Source organism: Colobus angolensis, unplaced genomic scaffold (assembly GCF_000951035.1).
Source record: "Colobus angolensis palliatus isolate OR3802 unplaced genomic scaffold, Cang.pa_1.0 Scaffold178, whole genome shotgun sequence".
Classification (NCBI taxonomy): domain Eukaryota; kingdom Metazoa; phylum Chordata; class Mammalia; order Primates; family Cercopithecidae; genus Colobus; species Colobus angolensis.
Window position 1 is genome coordinate 188,907 of NW_012114910.1, and position 21,402 is coordinate 210,308.

The 21,402-nt window shown below is 39.2% G+C and overlaps 1 protein-coding gene across 1 annotated transcript in view; it reads left to right on the forward strand.

Moving 5' to 3' along the window:
- Positions 1-21,402, forward strand: part of CDH8 (cadherin 8, type 2) — a 387,613-nt gene that overhangs the window by 8,458 nt on the left and 357,753 nt on the right. Inside the window, exon 2 of the mRNA XM_011938783.1 lies at positions 7,246-7,696. Within this exon, the coding sequence (XP_011794173.1) occupies positions 7,445-7,696 (252 nt within the window). The 5' untranslated portion in view covers positions 7,246-7,444. The remainder of the gene's footprint in view (positions 1-7,245; positions 7,697-21,402) is intronic.

The following is a 21,402-nucleotide window of genomic DNA, read 5'->3' on the forward strand; positions in this document are numbered from 1 at the left end:
CTAATTTTTTGTATTTTTAGTAGAGACAGGGTTTCACCGTGTTAGCCAGGATGGTCTCGATCTCCTGACCTCGTGATCCGCCCGCCTCGGCCTCCCTAAGTGCTGGGATTACAGGCGTGAGCCACCGCGGCTGGCCAGAAAATTATTATTAATATCTTAACTAAACTGATGATTCCAAGAAAGTTTTCTAAGTAAAGGTCTGGTTCTATAACACTAGAGAAGAGATCTTATTTTGACTTTATTGTCTTTGTCACTGGCTTAGTCACCTCATTCTGAAATTTCTATAACAGAAACATTTCTATGTGAAGAACAAACTTGTGACTCTACCTTGGGAAAGAAGGAGGAGGACAGGCATTTATTTATTGATGTTCCCAAAGGAAACCAACAATTATAGAACTTAAAGAAAACAAAAACTTCAGGTAGAGAACAGTAGCATAGCAATAACAGAGCAAAAAGTGGATTTGAGGCCGATCGCAGTGGCTCATGCCTATAATCCCAACACTTTGAGAGGCTAAGGCAGGTGGATCACCTGAGTTCAGGAGTTCAAGACCAGCCTGGCCAATATGGTGAAATCCCATCTTTACTAAAAATTAAAAAAAAAAAAAAATTAGCTGGGCATTGTGGTGGGCGCCTGTAATCCCAGCTACTCGGGAGGCTGAGGCAGGAGAATTGCTTGAACCGGGGAGGCGGAGGCTGCAGTGAGCCGAGATAGCGCCATTGCACTCCAGCCTGGGCAACAAGAGTGAAACTCCAATTCACACACACACACACACACACACACAAAGGATTTGACAGATATTATTCTGGATGGTAAAACAAGCAGACAATATGCTTTTGGACAGATTGACATCTGGATAAATACGTGGTCTGATGCCAAAGAATGATGACCAGAAGGGTTGTGGCTGAGTGAAGGATATACAAAATAATATGTGCGTGTGCGTGGGTGTGCGTGTGTGTGTGTGTGTGTGTACATAAACAATTTCAGAATATGTTTCTGCCAAGGGAATCTGGTTAGAGAATTCTGAAGGCTGTAGGAAAGGTGATCTTCTTGTATTATTTATATTTGAATACATGCAACTATATTTCCTCTCTAAAATCCAAAGGCTCTTTCTACCTGCTCAGTCCCAGTCAGCCAGGGCTTGGCGTGAATTGCTCCGGGTCACACACTGAATCGCCATCTCCTGCTTTCGTGAAATACCACTTTGAATTCAATGTGCATTTACCTGTTTCGAAGCAGGCTGCTAATGGCTCTAAATTCAAGGTCAGAAACATTTTTAATAGAAACTCACTGGTCCTCGGTGTCATTTTTGCTTTCATGAAATATTGTGGCTGCTAAGCCTAGTGGATAATAAAAGCATAGTTTCCTGTCAACCACAATAATCTGCTGGATTGAATCCTGAAGTGTCTGTAAAAGCCTGTTTTTGTTTTAGACTTCACCGATCAGCGTGTGGTTCATCATTTTGAACTTTAATCCACACTGTTTACAAAATGGATGGTGTAATAAGTTTTTGCATAATGACTTATATATCTGTGAATTGACTGAGTTCACCTTAAAATAATGTTGGAATCAGCAGAGTGAAATTCAGGCTGTAATTAGAATTATCTCTGAAATATAAGTGTGAATGATAAGTCAGATTATACGTATTTTACCCAGGAAAAGATATCATCATATGGGGGAATTCTAAAGACTTTCTTATATGTAAGAATTCCAGGGAAACTGAAAAATCTCTTCATCTCACTATCTGGGTGTAAATCAATGCAACAGCATTATAATAAAGTAGATTGCTTGGTCAGACACACATACTGTGGTTGGAAAATGTAAAAATAAATTGATTTTTTTACCCCAGCTTTACAACCTTGCTCAATTTCTTCTTCCTTGCATAAAGTTAAGCAGTTTGTGTATGCAGCTGCTATTCACAATATTTATCAATACTGATAACACGGACGTAAGGCTCAGTTGCATCTCAAAAGTTTCTACAAAGCCATTCTCTGATGTTCTAAGAGGGCAGTGTTAGTCTGCCCATGGCAGAGGTACAAGCATACAAATAGTGTGGTTCCAAGTGTCACAGCAGAGTCCCATTTCTTTCGAATTAGCAGGATCGCCCTGAAGACTAAATCCCAACACTCCCTGATATCATGCATGTGCCTGTGAACACACCAGTTAGCTCAGCAATTTTCCCACTGCCTCACGTAAAATAGATATGTGAGGAGAGGAAAGCATTGTGACATCATATAAGATTCCATATATTCATACACCCTAGTTCAAGGTTTTCCCAAATCTATGTGTTCAGTCCTTTATTCACAGTGGTGGTGAAGTAGTTGATGGCATGACATTCAATGACATGAGGGAGGAAGTGACTCTTCCACCACACCACTGAGTCCTTTAGGTTATCTCGAGGAGGTCTGAGCTGGGAGCCAGTCTTCTTTAGAATTACTTGCTTCGCAAAGTGTGGTTTTCAAATCAGTAAGTAACATCAGCATTGCAGGAAGGTTACAAGAAATGCAGAATCTCAAATCCCACACTAACCTAAGTGATTCATAATCTGTGTTTAAACAAGATTTCCAGGTAATTTGGATACATATTAATATTTGAGAAGCACCTCACTACAGGTGTGCTAGCATTGGCTCTTTACTGGGTTTTAACAGAGCTGATGGTTAAATTTTCAGTAATTTTCAGAGCTGGTTAATGGCCAACTGGAAGCTTAAAATTGGTCATGGTGGAAGTATTTATGCCATGGAAATCAGAAAACATTACAAATCAGAATTTTTTCTTTCAAAGAGCCACTTATTAAATATTAACCAGTCTGTCTCTAACTATGGCTGGTCTTTCTTTTTAGCAAATAGTGAGATGACCTCAGGCTTTTAACAGTGTCTAGTTTAGTAAAAATAAAACATTACTTAAAATACTAATCTCCCTGTACCTCAATTTGGTTATCTCTACAATGGGAATGATGAAATAAAGTAATAATGATGTTATATTAGAGAGTTATTTTGAAGAACAGACGTGAATTTATATGTATATATCTATGTACGTATAGTTCTTTATGATTTAATATTATCTGAGTACTTTCTAAGTGTTTGCTATTAACATCATCATTTTAAAGTTATATTCTATTAAGGCAAATAATATTAGCTTTCCATTTAAAAGTAAATATTTTGAAAACTGAGCTTATTTCAGTAAAATTTAAAGTAATAATACAGATGATTTAAGAATTTGGCAAAATCTAAGAGGTGGCATATAAGTGTTTCAGTCTCTAGAAGCTCCCTACAGGTGATGTGACGGGAAAGACCTGTGTAGATGAAGGGCTTCCCCTGAGTTGGGCTAATTTCTCCCCAGGGCTATACCATTGACTTCAGGGTATTGGCCATCTCACCCCTAGAAACCCCTGAAAATTGAGAAGTTGCACGGAAATAGCACTCAGTTGCCCCTCACACCCTCTCTGTGGTATATGACTTGACCTTTGGAGACACCAAACATGCTCTTCTCTTCACAAAGAACTGCCAGAGGAAATGGCTACATATTTAACATGCACTCTGTAGAGACCATCATTATTATGAATTAGATGGATAAGAAAAAAGATGGAGTGACCACGGACTGGGTGATTCTGCAAATAATAATTTGAAAATTATCTTAGATGCTGATTCATTCAGAGATCTTAGATTAGTTGGTGGTCTTGTTTGTATCCCTTGGTTGACTAAAATGTTCTTTCACTGATACCCCCTTCTCAGGTGGTTAACTTTGTTTCAACATTTAAATGACATCCCCTCTAAGAAACCTTCGTTAATGCTGCCAACATGCGTGGCTTACCCATCACTCTATGTTTCTTTTAAACCTTCTAAGACTACGTTTCAGTGAATTGATTATGTAGTTCTTTATCTTTGCCAAACAGATTCTTTGCTTCCTGAAGAGAGGAGTTCTGACCCATTTGCCTTTCTTTCCCCCAGTACCTGACATACAGTATATGCTCATGAAATATTTCTGCAATGAGAGGAAGGGTCTTGTTCAGAAAGAATTTTGAAAGTACATTACCTAGGTTCAAATAATGGTTCTCTCTTTTCTTAGAGGTGCTCCTTGAGTACATCATTTCATTATTCTCTGCCTCAGTTTTGAACACAACAAGGCAAGGCATTATACGCTTTATCTAACAGTAAGATACCACGTTACTGGATACTATTTGTGACTACACACGTATTCCCTTTTCATTTAACCTACTCATTCTGACTACTCAAGCTATGCCATTGTGTAACATTGGCCTAGGGTCTATTATTGTTTTTTAACTTATTCTAATGAGTTCAGGTAGAGGGAACTCACTGTAATCTATGCTGCAGTCCATCCAACATACCACAGTCCATCCTCGTTGCCACTTGGTGGTTTCCATGAAAGTGTCTGTTATGAATTTAAATTGAGATGAAATTTTCTTATCTCACAATCATTAGCAACAAAGCAAATGCCAGAGTATACTTACTTGCAGAGTGTTTGGCAAAATTTTAAAGAACTGTGCATACTAGTCTGTCCTATCTGACGTGCCAAGAGTATTTCCTTTAGTCCTCAAAACTAACCTGTCAGGTCAGTATTATTATCATTGTTTCGTTGCTATTGTTATTAATTATCCCTCCCTCCACTGTTACACAACTGGTCAGTGTAAGAATTAGAATTCAGACCCCAAGCAGGCTGACACTAGAGGTCACTCTCACAACCATCTCATTGTTCTGCTGCTGTAGAACCCAGGCCAACCCGGCACCGTGGCTCATGCCTGTAATCCCAGCTGTTTGGGAGGCTGGAGTGAGAAGATTGCTTGAGGCGAGGAGTTCGAGATCAACCGCCCCCAGTTATAAAAATAATAGTAATAATCAAAGTAGCCAGGCATGGTGGTGCATGCTCAGCTACTCTAGAGGCTGAGGCAGGAGGATCACTTGAGCCCGTAAGTATGAGCTTGAGTAAGCAAACAAACAAACAAAACGTATGCCTTTGGAGAGCAGCATACATGGCTTTTGCCCATTCAGTTACGGTCTATCATGGAGTAGGGGAGAACTGGAAAGAACAAGTTCCTTTTCTCTGAGAGGTCTTTAGGCTGAGGCTCTATGACTAGAATGGATCTCACCATGTGTGTAAAATGGCACAGGCCTTTCTCCTGTAGCACCATCCTCATCCTCCACCACAGGGAAGATCTTTGAGTACCTTTGTGACACCCTCATACCTTACCAACTTTTACTGCGGAGGTTACATCGCTTCACTCTGCTCATTTATTCATCTTTTTTTCTCAAAGCCTCTCTAGGGCAGGAATCCTGTCATCACCACACATCTAGCTCGGGATAACCACATGGATTCCAGTTTACCGAGTATTTCCCATGATCTGACTGGTTTACATGTGTCTTATTTCTGAACCACACTACTGTCCTATTAGGTACCACTTTGCAGAAGAAAAGACTGAAGCTCAGAAAACTTGAATATCTTGTCCATCATTACAGAGACAGCAAGCAGGGTGAGCGGGGATCCAAACCCAGGTGTATCTGTTTCAAGAACAGACAGTCCTCAGCACGCTCAAGACTCCTTTAGCACCAACTTCTCCCTCAGGTCTAGAGGGAGCACAGCATGGGTGTGCTGTAAATGCTGTTAAAGTAATAAGTGGCCTGAGCATTCAGAAAGACACAAAGATTTGGGGGTTTCTTTATGGGGACTTTTTGGATTTTGTTTAGTTTAAGTTTTGAAGCCTGCCAAGGTCTGCTCACACACTGGCGTGAGAGAAAGACTTAAGGGGAATCTGTTTTAGGGGGAAGATTTTCTGCAATTCCAGGGGAAGGAGAAGACTTTGTTCTGGACTCTGTTTTCTCTGTATTGGTTTCCCATTGAAAGCTGTTTTTGTTTTTTTTTTTCTTCCATTTCCAAAGCAACTGCTGCTTGTCGTGGCTCCTCTGTACTCATCAGGGTTGAGCCCTTTCGAATGATAGAGTCCCGGTGATTGAGCTGAGCCCAGGCAAAGAATGACAAGCAGGGTGATTCCACTGGCCATCTTGTTAGATCAGATACTGCCTGTATTTGCAGTACAATCTGGGTCTGCCCCTTTCAGCTGGCTTCAGTGAGGCCACTCACCAGCCCAGCGAATGTCAATGACTTTCTAGCTTTCTTATTCTGAGCCAGAATGGAACCAGAGACCTAGAGGTGAAAGGTTTCCTTCCCTGTTATGAATTCCCTGAACCACACTGTTCCCGACGGTGTCCTGAGAAAATATTTTCCCACTGAGTTTAATTCAGCAAAGCTTCTCTCTTGGATCTGCAGTGAACAGTATTTCTTTAAAAATATTTTTTTTTTGAGAGGGAAGAAACACGTTTTGCCACACTGAGGGTAAGCAAAAAATGTATCTGACACCTCAGGTAATGGGGATTTTTTTTGTGCCCTTGCCTTTCTGAATCTCTTCAATTGAACATTACATTACTTTTTTTTTTTAACCATATTTTATTCCCAAGGGAACTTTCCATAATTTAAATCTCCTGTTTAACTGTACATTTAGAATGGGGACCCTGACACTGTCCTGATGATAGCATACAAGAAAAATTACAGAATTTTTCTCTGGAAGCAATCTAATTTTATTCACTCATTATTAGCATCCTGGCAGAGGATTGCATTCTGTATCTTGAACTGGGCAATCCCTTCTGATGAATCCTGGAAGCTAAGATTGTCAAAGTTGGTTTAAATTCCCCTTCCCATTCTCATTTGTATTTTTTTAATGTTGTTAATTCAAAGCTAGTTATTTCATGGAGTTTAGCATAAAAGGAACTAAAATGTGTCCTTAAACAGGTAAAAAAAAGGAAAAAAAGAAGAAAATAAAAGTAAAAGGCTTACAATCTGTTCGACAAGTGGGCTATGTTAGCATACACTCCCAATTGTTAAAACGAAAAAGAATGGAAGAGAGAGGAAGGGACGGAGAGAAGAGGAAAGTCAAGAGGAAGACAAGAAGGAAGAGAGGGAGATGGGAAAGAAAGAAGCAAGGAGGAAAAGGAGAACTTCTATTACGTGAACCGTTTCTGATAGGTCGCATAGCTACAAATGAAAATTACAATCTAAATAAAGCTTAAAAATTAAAGGACTTACTAGCCTACTTATTCTAATTATTCAGATCCACTTTCTAACTCAAGAGTTTGAGAAGTGCCCACCATTGTTCACTTTAGGTGCTTTTGAAAAGCAGTGATTTTATTTTAAAACCTGTTTGAGTAGACCCTTATCTTTCTCCCTCCTTGTTTTTGCAGGAAATTTCAATGAAAAGAAAAGCCAATGGATTGTGGTCTTAGAAAAGCTGCTTAGATGATGTCTGTTTCCCATGCTATAGACACGTGGCAGAGCTGTAAGTAAATGCTCGGCACTGCATGATGAATTGGATGGCTGCAGACCGGAGACAAAAAAAATAATTGTCTCATTTTCGTGGTGATTTGCTTAACTGGTGGGACCATGCCAGAACGGCTAGCGGAAATGCTCTTGGATCTCTGGACTCCATTAATAATATTATGGATTACTCTTCCCCCTTGCATTTACATGGCTCCAATGAATCAGCCTCAAGTTTTAATGAGTGGATCCCCTTTGGAAATAAACAGTCTGGGTGAAGAACAGCGAATTTTGAACCGCTCCAAAAGAGGCTGGGTTTGGAATCAAATGTTTGTCCTGGAAGAGTTTTCTGGACCTGAACCGATTCTTGTTGGCCGGGTAAGCTTTGTTTTTAAGATCTCAATTTCAGGGTCTGTTAGTGGTCTTAAGATGTTTAATACCAGAGTCTTTTTAGTTGTGGCCACACTTAGCTGTAAACTGTTTGGGACAGATGGTTAGTGAGTATACATGACATTCTGTTAGGAATAGGATTAATCCCAAGGTAACAGTTTTAAATGGTCTTGTAGGGAAAGCTTCTCCTATCGCCTCTTCCACTCGGCTATCAATAAAATATAACACTGCTTATATAATGCATAAACAAATGACGTTTTCTTTCTCATTCTCATGAGAGAGACTTCACGCCAAACCTTTTCTCTAGTTTATAGTAATTGGAAGAGATATGCGTCTTTTCTCAGTTTGAATTCCTACCACTTCAGTTGCTGAGAATTTATTTTGTTTTATTTTATTTTAAGGACATGCAGATATCTATAATTGCAGGTAGATATTTATCTTTTTTGTTTTATCATCTGTTTTTTCAATAATTAACCTAGGATGGAGAAAAGGAAGTTCTTAAAGTAGATGCTTAACTGTGCATTGTACTATTTGAAAATCTTTGCAGTAGGAAACTAGTTCATTCATTGTCAGATGAAATCAAATGTACAAAATCAAAATTTTAGTTTAGTGGAGTGTGTGTGTGTGTGTGTTAGACTGGACTTACATTTGTTTTGCTCCTGTTGGCAGGTCAGACAAATGTTCTTTGGTAGACATAGGCTGCCTGCTTTCCAAAATCACACTGTGGGTTATTGGAGACTACACGTGTTTATTCCTCAGCACTGTTCATAAGCTCCTTTTAATTTTGATGCGCGTCTTCATGTAGGTATAATTCCAATTAGGAGCCTGCCAATGACTGATTTTCTTGATAAGTCAGTTTAGAAGTGAATCGGGCCAATGTTATTCACTTCCCAAATGCAATGATTTAAAAGAAAAATAGGAGGGGAATTAAATATTGATCTTCAGGACTTGAGTTAACTCTTTGTGTTTCACTGGGAACTTCCGATTGCATTAATGCTTTTACCCTATTGTCTTGCAAAACAAATTGAGCCTCTCCAAGGATTATGTTTCTCATTTCATATGGTTCTACTTGGATAAAGAAAGCCTGCGTGAGGAGATACCATGAACCATTACATGGATATTTATTGAGCCTTTCCTATGTGCCAGATGCTCTATTAGGCATGGGAGGCATATCAATGAACAAAACAGTGATCTCTGCCTTTAAGGAACTTATATTTTGGCCAATACTGAGTATTTATTATCTGTTGAACGCTATTATAAAAGTACTTTGTAGGCACCAAACTTTTTGATTCTAACAATAGCCCCCCCTGCAGTATACGCATATGTATGTTCATTTGCATGCATGGATACAAATATATATGTATAAAACAAGTCTGCACTCCCTTTGTCATAAGTTCAAAATATAAAATCTGGAAGATTTTTTTATATCCTTGATACAAACTCAGGGAGCAGAACCGACTTAAGGCTATTATAGTCGTAATGCGTAATTGTGACTTCATATATTTTGCTGCAAAAATGTTAATGTGATTGATTACAGGGTGCTGCCCCAGACCCTGCTGAGGGTGTTACTTACCATATAGTTTATATACCTTAGTGTTTCTGAAGTGTGAACAGTTTTGAATTCCAAAATACTTCTGGCCCCATGGGTTTTGGATATGGGCTTCTTTACCAGCATTATCTTACCTTTTTTGTAGGTACAAAAGTGGGTTTTAGATGGATTAATAAACCAAACCAATATCACAGAATGGTAAATTATCTACCTGAGTTTGAATCCTATTGGAAATTCCAATGGCCATTATTTCACCCTCTGTACCTTATTACATATTAGGAACCAGCTAACTGGAGTTTAAACTGTAATTTACACTGACGAGTTATCAAGTACGGAATGTAAAGTCTTTAAATGCCTACTTCTGGATATTCAGAACCTCTGTAATCAGCCCTAAGGCAAGACATTCTCATACTATATGAAATTCTGGGAATACATGCGTATTTACATGATGGACGCTTTTTCCTTGCTTTTCTTAGTTACCTCTTTGTGAAGGTATATCACTGTGACTGTGTCTTGCATAATGTAAATAACAAAACATGCTATGCCCAGAAGAACATTTCGTTTTTATCTGGGTAGAAAAAGTAATTAAAGTGGGGTTGCTTTGGACTCAGAATCTGATAACTGATTTCACCTCCATTCCTTACATGAGGTAATAGAGGTAGAGGTAAACAGCCAGGCATTCAGCATCTTCTTGTGACTTATTGACACATGAGATGTTCATGCTTCTCTGAATGACAGAAATGTTGCCGGTGAACCCTAGGATTTTGAAATAGCCAAAATGCTTTTGAGTCTTAGTGATGGTTTTTATCTAGGCTTTTCACGGCTTCCTACCGTAACCAATTCCCAAATAATTGTGAAATCAGAGTTTATTTTCTGGAAAACTTTTCTGCGAATATTTCCCATCATACCTATTTCCCTTTAAATAAAAATGCTCCTGAATTATGACAGCGTAGCCTTGGAGGATCTTGGGATGTAGCGTAGCCAAAAATACATTTCAGGTGACAGCTTCAGATTATGAGTCAAGCTGAGTGCGAAGATGATCTGTATCGGGATGCCCACCGGTGCTTTACAGCGTTTTATCTCTGTGCACACTCTTCCACATCCGACTCTTTAAACCACTTCACCTCCCAGCTTCTCCCCAGGAACTGGCTGAGAAGCATTCCTTACTTATGAGCACACCTGCTCTTTGAAAGGCGCTCCTGCGAGTCACCATGGTGAGGCCTCTGACCTAGCAGGTTGAGTTCAAGCTCAAGGGCAGAGTTAGTTTTTGAGTGATAGGTTCTTCAGAGCCTCACATGTAACCTTACAGCATCCATCATCTGTTTTTAGTATATTGGTAGGCAGCTGGATGCTGAGAAAGCTCCTTAGCATCAGAGATGTATTCTCTCGAGGTTTGAATATGGGCTTGGCCACTTTCTGGGTGTTAACCGTGAGAAGATTACTGAAGTTTTTCAAGGATTATGCAAATAAGATAAATACGAACTTTTAAGAGTAAAGAAAATAATAGAAGCATAGTGCCTGCTATATAGTAATTATAGTTGTAATTGCATTCTTAATTGTATGTGTATGTGTTTGTAGTTGGAGTGGCAGATAAATTAACAATTACCTCACTAGGTGAATAACAAGACTTTGGGAGTCCCTGCACAGGGACATGTTGTATAGTGTGGAGGTGATGTTTCTGTTTGTCTTGAAGAGTCACCAACCCGGGGGTGTGGGGTGGGAAGTGCAGTGCCCCAGCAAGATAGAGGAGTTTATGCAAAGTCTTGGGGGAGAGAGTAAGATGACTGGGAGTAAGATGCTTCCCTTGGTCAGAAGCAACATAAGCTTCTATATTTTCTGTTGAAATAGAATGAAATCAGTGGTCATATATATTGGTTTCTTTTTAAGATAGGGTCTTGCTCTGTCACTCAGGCTGGAGTCCAGTGATGGGATCACAGCTCACTGCAGCCTCGACCTCCCAGGCACAAGTGAATAGTCCCTCTTTAATAGCTGGGACTACAGTCATGCACCACCATGCTTGGATATTTTTGTTTAAATCTTTTGTAGAGTTGGGATCTCCTGTGTTTCCCAGACTGATCTTGAACTCCTGGGTTCAAGCAGTTGTCCGGCCTTGGCTTCCCAAAATGCTGAGATTACAGGTGTGAACCACCGTGCCTGGCCTGAAAGTCATATTCTTAGAGAGGCTTTCCCTATCAGTTCTTCTAAAATGTAATTGTTCTTCCTTTAATATTTCATACCCTTTGTCTATGCTTGATTTTTTTGTCTTCCTGACAATCATTATCTAACATACTCTATACCTTATTATGTTTATTATTTGTCTCTTCTAGGACGCAAGTTCCACAAAGAAAAGGATTTTTGAGTCCTTTGGTCTTTACTCTGTATTCCCACAACCTAGAACCCTGCCTGTATATAGGAACTGCTCAGTAAATACTTTACGTGAAAAAATAAATGAATAATTTATGTACATATTGGAAGAATTTATAATAGTCATATAAGCTTAATGATATTTTTCAATAAAGGAGCTTTCATATTCTCTCTTTCACATGGATGTTTTATAGACCATCTGGGTAGTTAAAAAATATTTTCTATGTATTGATATTGAAAGTCTTTCTTTGAGGTAGTGGGTGTGAAGAAAAAGTTAACTTGTTTAAACAACTGTCTTTCAAAAAGCTGCAGCATTACCTCAGTGGAGACTGTCTTTCTTACCACTGTCATAAAGCAACATGTTGTCTTCCAACTGTCTTCAGACTTTTGTGTTTGGGCTTATGGTACAAACTGGAGCAGAAAGCTTTTGTCTGGATTTCTGAAAAGCAAATACCAGCCAAACAGACTCCATTCCTGCCTCCAGTTCTCTGTGGACCAAAGCAGGGCAGAGTCTGTTCATAAACACATAAACTTTGAGCATTCACATCTCCATGTACCTCAGTGTTGACTTTCTTTGGAAATTGTGAGAGAGAAAAAAGTGGCTCACGAGACACTTAACCCAAATCTGCTTATTTGTTCTGGTCTTAGGAAAGAGAAAACCTGTGGTGGTTTTTGATGTATCTGACACACAACACAAAAATACTGTTCTGTGGTAAAATGTGCAGATACTGTTTATGGTAGACAGCTTGATGTCATTATGAGAACCCTTGGCTGGAAGTCAGGATGGTGATTCATACAACCATGCCACAAATATTTATTGAGCACCTACTATCTGCAGAGTATTTCATTGCCAGTGGGTTCTCAGCTCTGAGCAAACACAGGTCTATCTATGCCTTCTGCATGGAACCAGTGAGCTCCTAGAGGGAGACGGATATTAAAACAGAAAATCAAATGAAGAAACATCACAAGAAAACTGAAACAAGTGCTCTGAAATGAAGGAATGTGGTTCTCTTGAAGCATATGCAGAGGAAGCTGCCCTATTCTATGGGAGGATGGAATCTTCCCAAAGGAAATAACCTGGAAGCTGATATGCATTAACCTGTTGTTGAACCAGGGTTCAGGGATAAAGAGAAAAAGCATTTTTGATAGAGGAAATAGCATGTTCAAGGCTATTTACAGAGCTGAGAGAGGGTCAGGGTAACTGAGTGCATTTTAGTTCTGGTTGTATAACAAGTTAACATAGACTGGGTGGCTCATAAACAACAGAAATTTATTACCCTCAATTCTGGAGGTTGGTAGTCTTTAAGATCAGGGTGCCAGCATGGTTGGTTCTGGTAAGGGCTCTTTTCCAGGTTGTAGACTGCAATCTTCTTGTATTCTCACACTGGTAGAAAGAGGGCAAGGAAGCTTTCTGGGGCTTCTTTCAGAAGGGCTCTAGTTCCCTTCATGAGAGTTCCACCCTCATGACCAAACTACCTTTCAACAGACTCACCTCTTAATACCATCAAATTGAAGATTAAAACTCAACATACTAAGGTCATAAACATTCAGTCTGTTGCGCTGAAACACAGAGAACTAGGCTTTAAAGTCTCTTGTGTCAAGTTAGAAAGATAAGCAAGGATCTCTTGGAGATCTGGCTTCTTTCTCTTTTAGTTCTACTACAAAGTAACTGGGAAAAAAGTCACTTCTGTTGGGTGCAATTTCCTCACTTCTGAGTGTATGGGATTCAGATATTATATATTTAAGATACAACCCCTATGGAACAGGAATACACACACACACACACTCACGCGCACACACACACACTCACGCTCCACATGTTCATTGAATATCGTTTTTCCAGAATGCTTAGGACCAGACGTATTTCAGATTTGAGATATTTTCAGGTTGTGGAATATTTGCACATATATTGAGATATCTTGGAAAACGGAGCCAAGTCTAAACATGAAATTCATTTATGTTTCCTATTTGCCTTACACACATAGCCTGAGGGAAATTTTCTGTACTTTTTAAAATAGCGTTTTTATGTAACAAAGCTTTGACTGTGACTCATCATGTGAAGTCAGGTGTGGAATTTTCTACTTGTGGTGTCATGTCAGTGCTCAAAAACTTTCAGATGTTGGAGCTTTTTAGATTTCAGATTTTCGGATTAGAGATGCTCAGCCTTTCTCTCTGTGTGTGTGTGTGTGGGGGGGGTATATGTAGCATCGATTTTTGGCTCAGGTTGCTTTAGTCCTTGTTCTGCAAGTCCTGTGATCCTCAATTCATTATATTGCTTTATTTTGGGGAAAAGAAACCCAGTCTGCTCTGCAGGTGGTCATAGTTCATCTATACTAAATCCTCTCTCTTACATAAACTTCTCTGTTCTCTTTCCTCCCTTTTTTCCTCCTACCTGGGCTTCTGAGCTGTTCCTTATTTGGATGTAACTCTCTTGCTGGTAATGCCACGTCTATTTATAATTCTCTTCCTCCAAGGCACTGACTCATTTTCTCTCTTTAAATTTGACCTTCTAACCTTCCCTCTTCACTGTAACTTGGAAATCGTTTGGGTGGTGCTTAGTATGAAGGACATGGGATGCCAAATAATTACACTATATTACAGTTTATGGTGTCTGCGACTGGTGAGAAAATTGCACTTGACATGCCATTATTTTTTGCTGGCCGTTTGCATGTTAAGAGCGCTGGACTACGCAGTCACAGCTTAATTGTATCTTCGGCCTTGTGAGAACAATTCATTGTCATTTCCATGAAGCTTCTACCTACTCAGACAGAGCCTTCTGCACCAATAATTTGGCAGGAATGCAAGTAAGCATCGCGTGTCTCAACCTGGTCAAACAACAAGAGTTGGCTCTCTCTTGTCCAATATCCCGACTTAGAAATAGGGGTATCCCAGAGCTGTTGGAAATCTTTGGCTGCTAATATAAATAAAGAGAATAATATTAGTCGTTTAAATTAGCAGAAACCCTAAACACACACACGCTTACCTACACATGTGCACACACATGCACATGGAGGATTTCTTAGCTGAGTTTGTGCATGAGCAAAATCCCAAATCATCTCTTAATCCTTTTCTTTTTTTTCCCTGTAGCTCCAGACTCTCACCCTGTTCATCTCATTCCTTATCAAGGGACCAGGTGAGAGAGAGTGGATAATCGATGCTTATGTTTGTAGATGCACTGAGAAGTAAATTCAGCCAGCTTTCTCTTAAGAAGAGTCTTGCATATTTTGTCAGCTATTTGAGAGTCATCTCATGAAGGCAGATAGTTTTCCCACTTGAAGCAAAATAATAGCAGTCATATGTTTATGGATGACACAATCAGATTATATAATTCTGTTTTTTAAATAGATTGCAACAAGATAGTCAGTACAAAAAAAACTCAGAGTATTGATTCCTATTACAAGTATGAAGCTGAAATTCACAGGGAAGCATTGCGCAGATGTAAATGCTGCATGACTGGAAAGTGACTCATTGCATATTCACATGACAGAATAGCATAAAGTCATTAAGAAAAGTAAGATTTATAACACGAGAATGTGGTTGCAACTTAATAAATACCAGAGGCAAGATAATAAAAAGTGTGTAGAATATAATTATTAAAATATATGTGTGATACAGTCAGAGTGCCTGGCATATATCTGTTAAAATATGTGTGTGAACATGAAAAAATAGATTTAAACATTTTTATAACTAACTTCAAACCATGAATACAGATGTATGTATTCAAACTTTTACCAAAAAAATGAGCCATTAGTACCCATTATCCTGCTCACCCATATTCAATACTTTTAGATATTCTACTGTTATTCTTTCAGTTACCTTCACCCCCATAAATGCATATACATTGCCAATGCTTTTGATTTAAGTAGTTAATTTAAAGAGAATGCAAATCATGTCTATAACCACTATTCACTGTTTTGATGTGAAGATTTCCCCAGTTGAAAACAACATAGAATCATAAAAAAAAAAATCCCAAAGATGTGATTATACCTAATGAGTACATGATATCCAGGTAACCCACCTTAAAAAAATTGAGGAGTTAATTTCTGACATTGATTCAGTTTAGTAACTATACCACAAAGCAATACAGGAGAACCTGTAAGGAAATATATTTGCATATTCAATCTTTTCCCCCCCAATATATGTGGTTGGATTATGAGTTTAAAAAAAAAATAATTTTCTGCATTTATTTTCTTAATATGCTTTTATTAAAATGTAAAACTTAATAAAATGAGAAAAAATAATATATTTCTCAATTAACATCAATGCCATCCATTCACAGCAAATTCTTGAGGACCATTACTTAATGCAAAACAAATTTGGTAAATAGAATCTCGTTTTAAAAACTACACCTCTGCTAAACACTTGTATGGCCGATCTCATCAATTAATAAAGCACTAGGCTTATTTAATCATTTTTATGAAGCCATGAAGAGAGAAAGAACAGCTACAGTCTTTCTGCATTGCTAAATGCACAGTAAACAAGTTCCATAACTATGGAATAGACCAGATATTAACCAGATGAAAGGTTTTATATTTGATTTTTTAAATGGGAAACTACCTCATGAGTCTTCAAGTAATATAATCAGCCTACAGGTTGCTTGTAATTTTTTCAACAGATAGGAATGACCTAGAAAAGTTATTTATGGAACCATATTATTTAAGAAAGATGAAAGTGTTACAGCGTTTACAGAATTTCTTTTGGGCTGGCTAAGAATGTTTTCTAGACAGTGGTATTGTAAAAATAGTTCAGTATTTTCCATCTGTACATATCATTTCCATTGTAATTAATTTAATTCACCCTCTTGCATGCACATACACACCTTGGCCTAATTTGGTCATCCATGTTTCTGTCCCTAAGTCTTTGAATATTTCGTTACACAGTATTTCAATAGGCAGCCTTGTACACAAAAATCGGAATACTCAGTTAAGATATGAGCATCTTTTCTCATCAGCACTGGCTCTCTCACCTCAGATTTTAATACGTTTAGGAATCCCTTTAGATGTTATATCCTAGAGGAGAAATATAATACACTACACTTTTATTACTCAAAGTGAAGTCTGCAGACCACCAGCAGCAACACATGGGAGCTAGTTAGAAATACAGAATTTCATTCAACACCTGTACACCCGGACGTATTGAATCAGAATCTGTGTTTTAACACTACCCCCAGGTAATTCTTGTGCACATTAAAGCCTTTAAAAATGAAATACACATTTAGTTTTTAGGAAATCAGCCAATCATCAGTCAACCCCTGTATGGGTCAAATCATGCTTTTTTGCTCTCTGTACCTGTCGCTTTTGAATACCACCCAATTTTAAAAGAGGGTCAAGGGGGCTAGCATTTGGAAAAGCCCTAGCTGAGATTTTGGAAGGAAACAGCTGTTGATTTTATTTGAACCTCATGTGGTAGGTGATGAACATAGTGGGTTGATGGGACTCCTTCCACACTGCAGGTGATGGTGAAAAGCAACAGCCTGCGTGTGCACCCATGCTCCTGCCACCAACTCAATTCCTCAGTGAGAACTGTTAACTGTTGTCTGCTCAGTTCCGTGGACTACTTCCTTTTCTCTGTACCTATTTACCACAACGCGGCAGATGTGTTCTGAAATCTACAGAGTATCAGATGTCCCTGGGCTTCCATGGAAGGCAGTAGCAGAATCCAAATGAGCCTGATCAGAAGGGCTGAGGAATATTGGGAAACAGCAGAGAATAAAACCCTACATGCATACTTCTGTTTCTCCCTAATCCTAAGAAAAACTCAACTGGATTGCAGACATTTTTTTTCTGTGAATATATGGTTGAGACTAGGAAACTGAAAATGGGGGAGAAAAACAGGTTTTTTCTTTTTCTTTCTTTCTTTTTTCTTTTTTCTTTTTTTGAAATGGAGTTTCGCTCTTGTTGCCCAGGCTGGACTGGACTGCAATGGCACCATCTTGGCTCACCGAAACCTCCGCCTCCCGTGTTCAAGCGCTTCTCCTGCCTCAGCCTCTTGAGTAGCTGGGATTACAGGCTTATGCCACCACGGCCGGCTATTTTTTTTTAATTTTTAGTAAAGATGGCGTTTCTCCATGTTGGTCAGGCTGGTCTCGAACTGCCGACCTCAGGTGACTCGCCCGCCTTGGCCTCCCAAAATGCTGGAATTACAGGCATGAGCCACTGCGCCCGCCCCCAAGAGAAAAAGAGATTTTAAGTAATCTGAATAAAGTGATAGTATCTATTGAGTGTTTACTAAATGGCTGACAATTTGTTAAAGTTTGCCTATTCAATCTTCACAGCAATCCCCTGATAAATGTAACATTATACACATTACCAGATCAGGAGAAAGTCACTGAAGGGAATGGTCATTTCCACTAGAAGATGCAGGGGAGACAAACTGATTATGTGATGAAGCCCGGAGTCAAACCTGAGTGTAGTGATCACAGAATTTGTTCCTGTCACCATGGCAACACACGATCTCATTTGAACCTTATATGGTAGGTGCCCAGTATGCTGGGCTGTGACCCCAATTTGCAGATGAGAACGGTGAGATCACGGAAGGAAACAAAGGTACGGTCTCATAATGAGAATGTGAGAGGTTTAGTAAGATTTGAGCAGAACAATGAGAGATGTTTCTCTAATTACAAAGCCACCACACATATTTTTTGCACCTCTATATGCTTTGTTAGTCAGGGACCGAGGTGCACATAAATCCCTCAAGAAAAGAAAAATGTCCTTGAAGATTATGCTTATGCTGGCTCTGTTTTATTTATTTTATGGGAATCAGAGGAGAGGACAGTGGCATAGCCTGGGCCCGGGCAGGGCTGCTACTAAGTACACCGCAATTTGAGGGTTGTTCTCCTAATACGGGGGTTAGCCTAGTATCTTGATGTTTTGCTTTCTCATTTTAAAAATATATTAAAAATGATTATGCTGATGAATAAGAAAAAATGATGGAGAAGGAGTAGCAAGAAGAGAAAAACGGTTTTATTGAAAATTTCAGACATCTTGCTACGTGTTTAAATATATTTACATGTTATTATTTTCAATTTTGCAGATAAGAAAATTAAGACTTTTGGATGGAAGTAAATTCTCACTGACTAGGTGACCAGAGTGTAATGATTCTGATTTTGCCTGAGCTGGGCAGAGCTTTTAACCATGCCAGAGCTGTAGCATAAAGTTAGAGAGTTCACTGGAATCTTTAGCCAAAACTGAACAATTTTCTAGGTTCTTCTTAAAGTGAGAATCACCAGAACAGCAAAAAGAAGAGTGGAATGAAAAATAAAATCCTGTACACATAGATGGGAACTAAAAGAAGACAAAACGCTTGTACCCTCCAGTTGCTTGAACTAATTGTGTTAATGCTGAATAATTTAGTAACAATTCCCTGTACTCCTGGAAACTGAGCTGGTGGACAATATTACAGAGGCTCCAGAGGTGGGATCTATAATTTACTTAGCTCTGTGCGGTGACTTCCCTGACGCCCCTTGTAACTTTATAAGTCTTTTTGCCAAATAGATATGTGCTTCTCTGTTGCAGTTCTTCCATTCCAGCCCCCATCTTGGTGACTTTCTCCTGAGCAGTTCTGGTCATGTCCTCTGCTACTGTGCATCTTGGCCACTGAGAATAACCCCTTTATGCCTTTAGCAAATACTCTGAGGAACAGTAATTTGATGAAAGACCAAACATGCTATTAAAAATGACCAAATCTTGTAACTTTTAGAAGCAAGTCAGACTCCCTAGCCATTCAAAACCTTTATTTAGAATGTGGCAGAGTTATTTACAGTGGAGTTTTTCTTTGCTTTTTTTTTTTTTTTTAATGTGCGTATAGGAACCTAAAAGTATAAATGAATTCCTCATTGCAGTTTGCTTTTTGTCATACTCGTGTGTGTGTGTGTGTGTGTGTGTGTGTGTGGGTGTGGGTGTGGGTGTGAGTACATATCCTATTATTTTTTTCTCTTAAAGGAGCTTTGCTTTGGCAAAGTTCATCCTCTGATTGCATCCCTGACTTTGTAGGAACATTTATAATCAGCTTTTTGAGGTGTTTTCAGAAATCATTAGATGTCTGCAATGGCTGGGCCTATTGATCAAGGCCACTGTTTTTCGAGTACTCTCTTCTGTTTTTCCCGTCATTAAACTCTTACTGTAAAGGTCTTAGTTTTTTAGAGCTGAACCCAAATATCACATCCCAACTAGACTATCAGAAATGCATTTAAGACTGTGGTTCATGCCTATAATCTCAGCACATTGGGAGGCTAAGATTGTGAGGATCGCCTGAGCCTGGGAGTTCGAGGCTGCAGTAAGCTATATGATCATGGCACTGCACTCAAGCATGGGCAACAGAACGAAACCCTCCCCATCAAAGCCCCAAGAAAGAATGTATTTAAATGTTCCTATCTTACCGGTTGGAGGAAAGACACAAGCAACAAAAAAGCTGAAAGACCAAACAATAAACATGGAGACTCTCCCAGCTCCCTATCATCACATACGAGTAAACAAAACCAGGTGGTAAGACAATGTCAAAGAGACACAAATCACAGAGCCAAGTGGTAAATAGAGGGTGATACAGAAATCCAAAATACAAAGCAAAAGTCACACTACATGTGATAACTCATAAGAATGGACCTAGGCTGGGCACAGTGGCTCACACCCGTAAACCCAGTGCTTTGGGAGGCTGAGGCAGGAGAATCACTTGAGCCCAGGAGTTTGAGACCACACTGGGCAGCACAGCAAGACCCCAGCTCTACAAAATATGTTTAAAAATTAGCTGAGTGTGGTGGTGTGCACCTGTGGTTCAAGTTATTCCAGAGGCTGAGGCGGGAGGATCAAAGCTGCAGTGAGCTGTGTTGGCACCACTGCACTCCAACCTTGGTGGCACAGCAAGATCCTGACTCTAATAATAATAATAGTAATAATAATAATGAAAATAAAGACAAATTTTAAAAAAGGAGCCTAGACCCAGAAAACATACAGAAAGTAAGACATTTTCACAGGATCACAGCATTCAAGAAACACAGAGGATCAAAACCAATGAGACAGAAAATGAGGTAAAGTAAAAATAAAGACCGAGGGAAGGAAAGAGAGTAGGATAGTCCCCGGAGAGAAGGAGGGAAGGCAGAGGATACGCAAGCAGAGAAAGGCAATATGGAATGGATTTGGGGTCCACTGAGTGATTCTCACTAGGCTCAGGCTAATTCCTTTTAGCCCCTGGACAGATGGGTTAATGTGTACTTTTGTGTATACTTTTCTGATCACACAGGTTCTGATTTTTTTGTTTTTGCTTTGGAAAGGTGTGCATTTTGATTCTAACACATGATGTTTGCCGAATAACTGAGGCTGGCAGGACTTGGCATGAAGTTGGAACAATCTAAGTGAACCAACAAACATGATGATCTTTTTTTGTTCTTGAATTTTTCTAGACCAATTTTGTTTCTTAACCTTATATATCCTCTAGGAATTGGTACTAGAAAGTACATCATGGCCATTTTATCTCAAATCAGATGTGGAGCATAATAATTTAATAGTAAGTCTTTAAATAAAATTATTACATGCTTTCTACCTACAGACTATGACATCAGCTTAGAAGAGACGTGGGAGGTAGAAAAGGCATATAGGTAAGCCCTTGGACAATTTACATCTGTCTAAAACTCTCTAAAATTATGAAATGGGGGCCAGGCTTGGTGGCTCGCACCTGTAATCCAAGCACTTTGGGAGGCTGAGGTGGGTGGATCATGAGGTCAGGAGTTCAAGACCAGCCTGATCAAGATGGTGAAACCCCATCTCTACTAAAAATACAAAAGTTAGCC